Below are 13,627 nucleotides of genomic sequence, written 5' to 3'. Positions count from 1 at the left end.
CCCGGATCCGGTCTTAACGGGGCGGGTTCAGGGATAAAAAAAAATAAAAAAATTGGTTTGGGCGGATTGTGAATTTTGAGTTTTAGATCCGACCAGGTTTGGGGCGGGTTACGGGTTTTATTATAAATCCGCTCCATCCCGGACCTGGATTCGAATCCGGATATTTTAATAATTATTATAATTTATTTATATTTTTATACAATATAAATTATTTTTTTTTTATTTAAAAAATTTTAAATATAAAATAGAACTTTAATTCTAAATTAAATTTATGTTGGCATTTATTTCTCATATAATTTTCTTTATAATTGTTATTATTGTTGACCGTCGTCAATACGAACTATCATCAATATTTTATTGTTTTTATTTTTAGAACTATAATTTTTTTTATTTTGACATATACACTTTTTTTAGTATTAAATTATTTTTTTAAAAAAAATATTTTATTTTTTTTTCAGAAAAAAAAAAAAAAAAAAAAAAAAAAAGGTTTGCCGGATTAACACCGAACCCTCCGGGTTCGGGGTGGGACGGGTCCTGAGGCCGGGTTGAAGTAGAGCGGGGCGGGTCTTGGGTCCTAATATTTTTTAACGGGGCGGATTCCAAGGCCTGCAAAACCTGTTCCGAACCCGTCCCGTTGACATCCCTAGGTATTAGATTTTATGTTTTGTGAAATAAAATAAATATTTGATCTAATGGTTTTTGAAAAAAAATAAAAATTTGTTGGATTGTAGTTTGAGATTGGATGTTTGATTTGAGTTTTTTTTTAAATAGTATTTTGATATAATATTTTGTAAAAAAAAAAATTGTATTTTATTGGAAAAAATTTAGAATGAGTTAATAGCGTTGATTTCACAAAAGAATAAAATTAATCTTTGTTTAAATGGAAGTTTTTTAAAATCTGGGAAATAGTTTAAAAAATATTGTTTTAATTTAAATTATTTTTTATTATTTTCGTTTGATTTTATTTTAAAGTATTTCTTTAGTAAACGTAATTACAAATATATCATTATTTATAAAGTTAATGGGCAAAAATATTATAATATGTTATGCATTTACACTAATTAATAAAATACTACTCCCTCTGTCTCAAATACCATGTCCATTTTTTAGTTTTTGTCTTCCCACATTTTCCTTCTTTGAAAAATAACTACACATTTTAATCTCATTTTAAATTTTTTAATTTTATTTTTTTTAATTTCAATTAAACTAATTAGTTATCTTAATCTTAATTTATAATTATTTATATTATAGGATAATTATTTTCACTATTATATTCTTAATTATCTACTAATTACACCCCTCCTAAAATATCGTGTCTATAGTGTAGCAGACACGGTATTTGAGACGGAGGGAATATTACTATTTCAAAAATAATTATGATTTAATAAAAATATTAATAAATTAAAATTAAAATAATTAAATAATTTAATTAAAATAAAAATAAAAATATATATACAAATTAAAAATTTTAAAATATGATTAAAATTTATAATTATATTTTAAAAAATAATAAATTATGTAAAATAAACGAAAATAAATTTAAAAAATATGATTGGAATACTGTCCATAATTCAATTGGGTAGATAAAACCAATTAAGCTTGCCTATTTCATTTTAAAATAATAATAATTATTTTTATTTTAATGCAAAAAATCACTTTCAGCGTCAGACATGAAAGCGATTGATATCTTGAACAGATTCGACAGATTAACTAAAATAAATAAACAAATTGAGATCGATGAATACAAAAATAACTCAAATTAAAAATAAAAATAAAATAAAATAAAATGATTCCACGACTTTTCAATCAATATGCGTCCCAGCTAAAGTCTAAATAATTTTTTAAATTTTAAAATATGCGCTAGAAATATTAGTATTATATTGGGATATAATATAAATAAGTAGAAATGATTCAAATAATCTTATTAGCACGTGTGATATAAAAATAATGAAATTTGTATAATATATTGTAAGTTGTAAGGATATTTGTAATATTAGATAAATAATACATTTACTAAAAAAAAAGAAAATGAATACTTTGTTATAAGACGGACTAAAATGAAAAGATAAATACTTTGTTATAGAAACGATAGAGTATATATAATACCTGAATTTTATTTTATTCAATAAATTAAATTAGAGGGCCACACGAGGACGTGTACGTAGATCCGTACTTGTGCATGCATTTTGAACGTATACAAAATTATTTATATGTATATGTATATATATATATCGAAAATACAAGGGTGTGTTTGTTTGAAATTTTTTATTTTAAATTTAGATTTTGAATTATTAAATTTGGAATATTTGAATAATAAACTAGATTATCAAATGAGCAAAAGTGATGATATTTTATTATTTTATAAAAATTATTGGGTAATCTGTTTTTTTAGTTCCGTAAGTGGACCCCTTATTATTTTAGTTCCGTAAGTGGAGCCTGTCGCAAACTAGTCCCATAAGTGAAAAATTTTCGTTGTTTTAGTCCTCAAGCGCCGGAGATGCCCACGTGGTTCGCCGAAGGTGACGTGTCCGCCAGGTATCGCTAACCTGGCGGACACGTGGATTTTTATTTTTTTCATTTTTTAAATTTTTTTAAAACTTATTTTTAATTTTATTTGTATTTCTTTTTATTTTTTTATTTGGTCCAATTAAAAAAATTTAAAAAAATAAATAAATGAAAAATTAAATAAATAAATCCACGTGTTCGTCACGTGTCGCTAACCTGACGGGCACGTCACCTCCGGCGAGCCACGCGGGCGTCTCCGGCGCCGGAAGACTAAAACAGGGAAAATGTTTCGCTTATGGGACTAGTTTGCGACATGCTTCATTTACGGACTAAAATGATAAAGGGGTCTAGTTACGAGACTAAAAAACAGTTTACCCAAAATCATATTATACTAATAAACGAAATAAATATATTGATTGCAAATAATAATTCAGAGTTGTAAAATAAATTATACTTATCTATCCTAATTTAAAATACTTTCTCCATCCCATAAGAATGATACTATTTTTCATTTTTGTATGTCTCAAAAAAAAATATTATTTTCTAATTTAGTAATAACACTATCTATATAACATAATTAATACTCTTACAACTTCCAATATATTTCACAAATGTCATTATTTTTTTATCACACAATCTAATAGGGGTATTTTTGTCTTTTCAACAATCCAATACAATACTAATATTCAAAAATCTACATACAAAAAAAAATGTTACTCTTTTTGTGGGACGGAGGTAATATATTTTTTTACTATTTTTGTTTGTCGCACTCAATAGTATTTTTTTAAAGTAATTATACATTAATATTAAAATAATTTCAACTTTTATTTAAATTACAAACATATCATTACACGTACAATTATTTTTACATAAGTCAAAGGACAAAAATGTCAAAACAAAGCACCCTTTCAATAACTAATAAAATACTACTCCCTCCGTCCCACATACCATGTCCACGTTGCCGTTTCTGTTCGTCCCACATACCATGTCACTTTCCTTTTCTGGAAAATGATTACACACTTTAATCTCATTTTAAATTTTTTATTTTTTAAAAAAATTTTAATTAAACTAATTAGTTATCTTAATTTTAATTTATAATTATTTATATTATAGAATAATTATTTTCACTAATATATTCTTAATTATCTACTAATTACACATCTCCTAAAAATAAATACGGTATGTGAGACGAATGTAGTACTATTTTTTTATTTACAATCAAATCCCAAAAGTCCTCTTTCAAATGGGATGGGGGTATAATTTAATGTATTTTTTGTAGAGAAACATAATAATAATATAAAATCAATATTCTCGTTAACTTAAAATATAATTTTTTTTATCGTTTTGTTTTTTCAATTCAAAAGTTTTTTTTTTATTTTAGTAAAAATAATTATAAAATTTTTTTTTATTTAAATTATAAATATATTATACTTATACAATTACTTTATACATAAAGATAAAAAATAAAAATATCAAAATTTCTTACATATTTTTATTTAGTAATAAAATATTATTATTTTTTAATTTGTTACGAAATTTTAAATAAATATATTTAGGTAGGAAGAAGAGAGTACTTTTTTATTGAATTATTAAACTTATAAGTAAATGTAATATTTTTTACGTTCCATTAAAAGGTTGTCATTTTTTATTTTCGTTCGTCTCAAAACAAAGTTATCATTTTCTAATTTAGTAATTGTACTACTTACCTAACATAATAAATATCCTTCCAACTTACACTATATTACACAAATGTCATTAATTTTATATTACACAATACTAATAGGGGTATTTTCGTCTTTTTTACTACAACTCATTATAATAATCATATTTAAAAATTTACAGTGTAAAAACTAAACAATAATCTTGCACCGAGACGGGGGGAGTATATATATATTGTAATATTAATTGAGAACCTAGTTAAAAATATATTAGGGGTGCGTTTGTTTGGAGGATTGGATTAGATTTTTACCATTCATCCTATTTTTTTCTCCCAAAAACATCAAATCAAACACTTATTTTTTATTTTTTATATTATATTAAAAATCAATTTTACATTCAAAACATCACATCAACACCTATTTATATCACATCATACAACTATTCAAATTCAAAATTTTTACTGTTCAAATCCCAACTCAAAATCCAAACCCCCAAACAAACACAGAGTACACACTCGAAATATTATAATAATTTATTATTTTTATAATAATTATTATATTGACAATAATGGAAGAGACGTGATGGGTCAAAGGTGGTCAAATAAACAAAAAGTCAAGTCCTACACGCAATTAATTTTGACTAAATTGGTGATTGGGGATACTCTTTACCCTTTTATTTATATGTTTTCATGTCAAAAATTCTCACAATAAATAAAATAAAATAAAATAAAATGCCATAAATCAAGCAATTAATCATGGTGCATAAATTCAATTTTACTTATTATACTGTCACTATCAATAATCAGCAATTACTTGTCACATACTTCACCTTCAACTACTTTTATTTCAATTATTTTATTTTATTTTTTAACAATAAAATTTTTGTTTTAATTATTTCAATTGTTATATTTTTCTTCGTCTTTTTTAAATGAATTATTTAAAATTTTATAATAAATTAAAAAATAGTAATATTTTATTATTTATGAAAGTGTTTAAAATAGCTTTGATATTTTTGTTTTTTTTACTTTATGTATAAATTAATTGAATATGTAATAGTATATTTATAATTTATGTAAAAAATTTAAAAGGTGTTTCAGTAATAATATGTGATTATGTTTCCTATAATAAGAAATATATACTTTTGAATAAGACAAATAAAAAAAAAAAATCAATTAAAAGGGAATGAATACATATTTAACTTATATAATATATTTAAAAATAAAAATTTAGATCCATTATGGTCATGTATATGATTCATTTGGATCTAGGTTTATAACATATTTATTATTTTTTTTCGTTTCAAAAGTATAATCTTATAATATTTTGCAATCAAATTTTTTTTAAAAAAACAAAATATTAATATCATATTAGTAGTGAATGTAAAATATTGGTTAGAGAAAAAATAAAATGTTCTTATAAGTATGTTTTAATGTAAGTATAAAAAGTAATACTCCCTCCGTCCACACATAAAGAATACAATTATTTTTTAGCGCGGTGTTTATAAAATAATAATATTTTAATTATAGTGGGTAGTTAAAAGTAGTATAATGATATTTTTGCCCTTACTTTTTGGTATAAAACTAATGATGTGATATAAAATAGGGGTATTTATAGGTATTTAATAAAATATTTACTCTGTAATTGAACGTTCGAAAATAAAAATATGTATACTTTTTAACTGGACGGAGGTAGTATATTTTTATAATAAGAATTAAGTTTGAATAAGTTTAAATTGCTATGACTATTTATGATAATAAAATTATTATTTTGAAACGAGTAAAAATAATAAAAAATACGACGAATATTGAGTTTTGGAGTATAAAAATATTACATGACACAAACTCCAAAACAATTTTACATGACAAACTCTCTTCTTCATGTAAAAAAATATTTTTATTTAATTTAGACAAATTTTAAAATAGTAAAAAAAGTTATACTTCATTCGTCTCATAAGAATGATATTATTCTCTATTTTTTTCATCACAAAACAAATGTATCATTTTTTAATTTAATAATCGTATTACCTATATAACATAATTAATACCCTTACAATTTTTAATATATTAAACAAATATTATTACTTTTATATCACATAATTTAATAAGAATATTTTTGTTTTTTTCACTATAAACCAATAATACTAATATTAAAAAATTTACGAAAAAATAAATAGTGATAATTTTATGAAACAAAGGTAATATATGATCGACGAATAAGGGAAGTGAGAATATATCTTTTTTCACAAATGAAATGTTTCTTTCAATATAAGTTTAAATTGATTTAAAATAAAATACTGATTTAAATTTTTATTTAAATAATATTTTAAATATTTTTACTATTAAAAATAAAAAAAATACTAGTAATACTTATTATTATATTCTCTTTCGGTCTTATTCTAAAGTATTTTTTAAGGGTTTTGTATAAATTAAAAAATAATACGAATTTATTAGTAAAAATACGAAAGAGATTTCGATATTTTTATCACTTTTAATTGTTAGAAAGTACTTGTATATTTATAAATTAAATAAAAATTAATTAAATTTTAATATTACTATATAATTATTTTTATTAAAATAAAAAATAAAATCGATAGAACAGATAAGATAATAATACTATAAAAATAAATTGAACTGATCGAACTTGGTTTGCAGGGTATTACGTTCGACCGATGATTTATAATAATATTTTCGAATAGCGATTGTGGATTGCCACGTCATAAAAAAAAATAAAAAAAATAAAACAAAATTGAACTGAAACTAATAGAATATTTTTATTAAAATTTGTGTGATGTTGAAATATTTTTAAAAATAATGAAGTACAAGCTGCTAAAGCTAAATGGTACAATCAAGTGCAACAATAACTACGGCGCCTTTTTTACACGTGTCACAAGTCTGACGGTGATAAAATTATTGTATCTCCCGATATTTAAACAGATTTTTATATTCACCTTTATTTTTATTTCAAAATAAAAAGAAAGTCGGTGCATGCCTTAAGCTCTCTTTAGGTAGATATTTTTAAGATTTTTTAATATTATTTCCTATTCGGATCTAGAGACTCATTTAATTTTTATGTGATTGATATTTAAATATTATTTATTATATTAAAATATAGTACAAATTAAAAAAATTATAAAAATATTTTCATTAGTGTCTTATAATACTAATAGAATGACATTTATATAAAAAATTACACAAATAAAGATATTTTTAATATTAAATACAATGACGCATAAGGTAAATGTGACTCTTTCAGGCGGACTGACGGAGTACAAAAAAAGTGAGTCACTGCGCGTTCTTTTTATTGAACATTAAATAATATTTTACTTGTATTTGTCAACATTGGACGCGTTCACTTTGTATTTTTAAGTTATTGTATTTTTATGGTAAATATGAAAAATTGTATCGATAATATAAATAATAATATTTTGTATTAAATTATTAAATTTTTGAATAAATAGAATATAAATATTATATATATTGTATTTTTTTTTGTCATATTTATAAAAATCGTGCTAAGAAAAAATAGATTGAGCGAACAAATTCATTATTTATGAATATTAAACGCTTAAAGCACACACAATGACCAAATCTTTTAAATGTCCCCGTAAATTCATCTATCATACGTGTTAAAGCAAGTTATTGAAGGGAGTTAAAAAGAACGCGGAGTTGCTCACAACATTTACAGTTTGTATGTTTAAATACGTGTGTAATAAACCAGACACGTCTGTGTTCGATCTCGTATCACCGTCGAGTCAAACACGGTCAAGTACCATCCTGTATATGTGAAATACGGCCGTATTTGTAGAAACACAGCCGTATTGTTAAAACTTATTAGTGCTTGGGTGATAGATACACGGCCGTGTTTGTCGCAAATTATATCCTACGTGTTGTTGATGTGACATCGACGTGATGAATATATATTAGCTGTGTCAGCGTCACATCAACAACAACAACAACGTGACAAATCCAACACTAAAGGGCTATTTTTGCGAAAAAAATTTTAGTTATGAGACTATTTTCAAATATGATTCATTTAATATTTTAAAATAATAAATGTGTCAAATACGAAACTAAAAAATAATTTATCCTTAAATCTTTTAGGGAAAATTATTATTATTATAATTATTATTTGTATTGTGCGTGACTTTCTTATCATTTTAAAGTTATAATTAAACCTCTTATTGGATTTGTTTTACAATTAATAAAATTCATCAAAACTTTTTTCGGATGCCATAATTGTTGGATGTGATAGCGTTGTGATATGTCGAAAATTTTGTGAATAACAAGTGAACATCTACCCGATGATCAGTTTATGACCATAATTAGACCTTATTTACATTAATAAACCATTAATTTTTTATTTTTTTTAATTTGCATGTTCGAACATGAACATTGTAACATAATTAGCTCAAACAGGATGTAATAATTACAGTAATAAAATCAAATATTTATTTTTATTTTACTATAACATTGCAATAAAAAATAAATTTTTTTTTAAAATATTATATCGATATTTATTTACGTTACATCACACGGTAAATTCAAACTTTTAAATCAAAACCTCATATTCAAACTTTCGTACCTACCACCAAACAAATATAAGAAGTAATTATTGTGTTGAAATATAAAATTCAGTAAAATAAATCATAGAAAATGTTTCTTTTTATTTTTTTTTCAACAATTTCAATTGTTTTTAATTCATTATTTTTTACCACATTATTAATAAAAACATATTATTTAATATTACAAAATATTAGAAAAATAATAAAAAAATATTCTTCTTAAACATTATTACAATTTCCCAAAATATTTTTATAATTTTAAAAAATAATAACAAAATCTCCACTACATGTAAAATGCTACTTTTTTCATCCTACTTTTTTTTCTTCTATTATTTTTATTTTTGTAAGTTCTATTTTATTTGTCCTTTTATTATTACAAAAAATAATTATACATTGTAATCATATTTTAAATTTAATAATCAATAATTTTTTATTTTAATTAAATTAATTACTTATCTAAATTTATAATTATTTATATTTTATAATAATTATTTTTTAATATATTTTTTAATTATTTACTAATTATATTTTTTCTAAATGTGTATCTACAATAAATTAGACATAAAAAATTTATCGGATGGAGTATATATTTGGCTTTGATTTAAAAGTAAAATTACTACAATTATTTAATTCATGAAGAGTTTGTTTGATTAGTGTTTTGTTTTGAAGTTTTTTTAAAAATAATATAGAGAATCGTATTGATAATATAAAAATATTATTTTATATTAAAATATTGATTTTTGTAAAATATTAAAATATATATTGATAATAGTATTAAAAAAATTGATAAATAAATTTAAATTACGTAAATTTTATATAAATAAAAAAAATTAAAATATTTTCAATAATATAAATAATTTATTAATCTCTTATTTTAAGATTTTTTGAAAATAAATTATTATCTAATTTTTATAAAAATTACAAAAAAATAATTTAATTAATTAATTATTATTTATTTAAAAACTTATTTAAAATATTTTATATTTTTTATTTATATAAAACTCGCTTAATTTAAATTTATATTTAGAACTAAATATAAGGTTTGGACAAAAAAAAATATTTCATATAAATTTTATATTAACATAAAAATTTTACTTAATAAATATAATATGAAATATTTTATACAATTTTTACTAAAAAATGTGTCATAATTTAAAAAAAAAAAAAAAAAAAAAATCTCAAAAGAGTATGGGACGAGACCCAAAAATATCTCCATCACCCATCCACATACGAACGGCTGAGATTCATCCGGCGCATAAGTCCCGGCTCTCCCAAGAATCAACTGTAAGTTCATTTTCTATTCAGAGGGCAGCGTAGTTGTCTCCCACGCAACAATATTAAATAATAATAATAATAATAATAAACAGTTCTTTGAATATCGTATTTATTATTAATTAATATTTAATTTATTTGGAGACGTGTATAAATGTATGGAGCCTTAACCTTATCGATCTTCTTTCTCCTTGTCCGAGACTGACCCTTTTTTGCTACTTCCGTTTCCGCTGTTCTTCTGTTTTGCTTTTTTATTTTTTATTTTTCTTTTTATTTTTTTTCGGGGTTTTCGATTTCCTCCTTTTCGAGGAACGGAGCTTCTCTTGCAGAGTTTTGTACAGCTCTTTCAGGTAAGAAATTTTTGGATCTCATGTTTTGAATCTGTTGATTTTGAAGATTATTCTACGTTGGATCTGAGAATTGGGTTGGTTTGAATGATATGAAGCTTTGGTTGTCCTGATTTTGACTTTTTTTTTTTTTTTTTGGTAATTTTCGGACAGTTTTTGTTTAGCTTGTCTGAGCAATTCCGTTTAGATCTGTCTGAATTTTTGTAGATCTGTCCGAAACAATTTTCTTCTTGTTCTTCTGTTCGAGTGATTCAATTCAATCTACCTTTTGAATGAATTGTCGATGTGAAATCGTTTTTGTCTGATCTGTTTTGTTTATGCACTGTTCTAGACAAAAAATTAACAAAATTAAAAAAAGAAGAATTTCTTCGATATCTCCAACAGATCTGCTCGGATTTTTACTCAGTTTTCTTACATTATTATTGAATAATTATGCCTCTAAACTGTTGGCTATTTTGTCTGTAATAATCAGTCAAAAAAAAAAAAAAACTCCGGCGGCTGTTCTTAATTTCTCTCTCTCTCTCTCTATCTCTTGTTGTCCAGATCCAGGAAAACCTAGAAATCATACATACAAAACGATGTTTACTAATCGTTGTTTACGAAGCTGTTAATTCGTGATTTTACTGTAAACTGACATATCCTTTCTCGAAACTTTTCAGGTTATCAAATTTTTTTTGTGTTGTAAGAACATTAAGAGATCAGAAGTAAATAATTTATTTCCAAAAAAAAAAAAAAAAAAAAACCAAAAACGATGAATCAGTTTGCGGTGAAGCAGAGCAGCGTGGAGACGAAGGCGACGGTAGTTTGTCCTAAGCCGCGGCGGCTGGGGCTTATACACACTAACCTCGAATCCTGCTATGGAAGGCCCTTCCGATGGCATATGAGGTAAGAAAAGCTTTCTAAACATCGAATTTATTACTTCCTAAGCTTTTGATGAACTTCAATTTGTCTGATCCTATGCTTTGTGCTTCTATTACAGCCATCTGCAAGAGGATTGTATCGATTCGAAAGCTGGGAATGAGCTGCTGGACATAATCCTCTCAAAGGTTTGTTGTCCTAATTTCAATAAGTTCTTCAATTCGAGCATTCACTTCGTATGATTGAGATCTTATTAGTCGAATACCATTAGAAAAAATAAATAAATCGAAGGTGTAGTAATAGAAGAAGTGTTGGGTAAGTCACACCTTTTGTGTTTTGATAATTGAAATTTATTACATTGCTCTCGGATCCGTGGAAACGAATTAAATCCTTTAATAAAACCGATCCGAAGCTCGAATATGTTTGTAATAAGATATGTTTGTAGTTGAAATTTTATTACATCGTTCCCAGATCCGCGGATCAGAACTAAATTCTTGTAATAAAGCTGATCCAAAGCTCGAAATTTATTACACTGCGCCCGGATCCGCGGAACCGAATTAAATTCTTATAAGAAAACCAATACAAAGCTCGAATATGTGTGTTATAATCTATGTTTGTAGTTGAAATTTTACTACTTTGTTTCCCGGATCAGAACTAAATTCTTGTAATAAAACTGATCCAAAGCTCAAAATTTGAAATTTATTACACTGCCCCCGGATCTGCGGAACAGAATTAAATTCCTGTAATGAAAGCGATCCGAAGCTCGAATATGTTTGTACTAATCTATGTTTGTAATAATGAAACTGATCCGAAGCTCGAGCATGTTTGTTCTAATCCATGTTTGTAATAATCTGCAGGGGAATTGCGGCGCTGACCAATCGGCGGCGCAAGTAGCCTCGTCGCCCCCATTTTTTTCCGGGTCACCGCCGAGTAGAGTATCTAACCCACTAATTCAAGACGTGCATTTCGGGGACGAAAAGATCACCCCGGTCTCGCCGCGGGCGCTCCCGACCCCGTCCGGGTCTTCTCCGACGTCGTCCGCCCGCAAGGGCGGTTGCGTGCGTGCAAATTTTGGCAACAATCCGGCCGTGAGGATCGAGGGCTTCGACTGTCTGGACAGGGACAGGCGCAACTGCAGCATCCCCGCCCTCGCTTAACGGAACGGATCGGGGTACGCTAATTATATATATATAATTATATCTCTATCTATATATATATTACAAATTCGGGCGAAAAAATTGAATGTTTTGGCGGGGGATGTTGTGGATCGGATCGGATTGGATCGAGGATCGTTTTGTTTGAATGTGTAAATATATGAATATATGTATGTATGTAATGATTTGAGGTTTGATCGAAGGTTGTCTGTAAGTAAAGTATGTTTGATCGGATGGATCGATCGATTGATCGACCCGATTTGACGGCGTCGACCGGAGAGAATAATTTATGTGTAGGGAGAGATAGGGAGGCAGCCCTTCTTTGTAATTGTGTAAGTAAGGGATGAAAAGAAGGGAGCTTTTGGTGTTTTTTCTCAGTTTTGGGAAAGAAGAAAATCTGTCAGTTGTAAGAAAGAATTATGTAATATTATTATTATTATTATTATTATTATTATCTTTAATTTATATATGTAACATATTTAACATTTATATATATAAATATATGTAAACTTATATATATATATATGTAAATAATTTGAATATTTGGAGATTTGCATTTTCATTGTTGTGTTATGAGTATTTGTAGAGTTGGATATTTTGGACACTTTTGTTATTGTTGTGATTGGGAGTTGTAAAACTTAATATAAATAAATTTTAAGAAGAAAAAAAAACAGAAAGTATTTAAAATAATTAATTTTGTTTTTATTATAAAAAATAAAAAATAATCATCATTAGAAGGTCGGCTTTAACGCTTGGAAATTTCTTGGAATAATGTTGGCCACAATTTGTTGTTAGATTTTAACCATAGAAAAATAATATCATTTATCTTTTTGCGTCGTAACATTAAAAATATTCTTATATTTATTTATATAATTTATTTTATAAATATTATTATATTTGTATTTTAAGAGACTAATAGAATTATTTTTGTCATTTTTTTTTTAATTTATACCACGTATTGATATAATAATTAATATTTAAAAATCAACACACAAAATATTGATATTATTTATATTAATGGAACATAAGAAATATATTATTTATATTAATGTAATACAAATATAATATAAAAATTAAAAGCATATGACATTCTTATAGAGTGAGCATTGAAATATTTTTATAGAATATACATTTTATAATTTGAACATATAACACATGCTATATCTACTTTTGATAAAAATATTATATGAACTTTTGATATAAATATGGTACTAATTTTTAACCAAAGCAAAGTAAAAATTAAGTAAACAAACTCTTTATAGTAATACTTTT

At 24.9% G+C, this 13,627-nt stretch overlaps 1 protein-coding gene across 1 annotated transcript; it reads left to right on the top strand.

The window, feature by feature from the left end:
* The first annotated feature begins 10,177 nt into the window (after window positions 1–10,177).
* LOC127261859 (uncharacterized) lies at window positions 10,178–12,816 on the top strand. Its single transcript, XM_051290279.1, has 4 exons — window positions 10,178–10,346; window positions 11,003–11,228; window positions 11,323–11,389; window positions 12,059–12,816. The coding sequence occupies exons 2-4, from the start codon at window positions 11,095–11,097 to the stop codon at window positions 12,356–12,358; spliced, it is 501 nt and encodes a 166-aa protein (XP_051146236.1). The 5' UTR covers window positions 10,178–10,346; window positions 11,003–11,094; the 3' UTR covers window positions 12,359–12,816.
* Window positions 12,817–13,627: the final 811 nt, after the last annotated feature.

The sequence above is a fragment of the Andrographis paniculata genome, unplaced genomic scaffold (assembly GCF_009805555.1).
Source record: "Andrographis paniculata isolate CXL003 unplaced genomic scaffold, ASM980555v1 Contig64END, whole genome shotgun sequence".
Classification (NCBI taxonomy): Eukaryota; Viridiplantae; Streptophyta; class Magnoliopsida; order Lamiales; family Acanthaceae; genus Andrographis; species Andrographis paniculata.
Note: the sequence above shows the minus strand (reverse complement) of the source record. Positions and strands in the feature narration are given on the sequence as shown.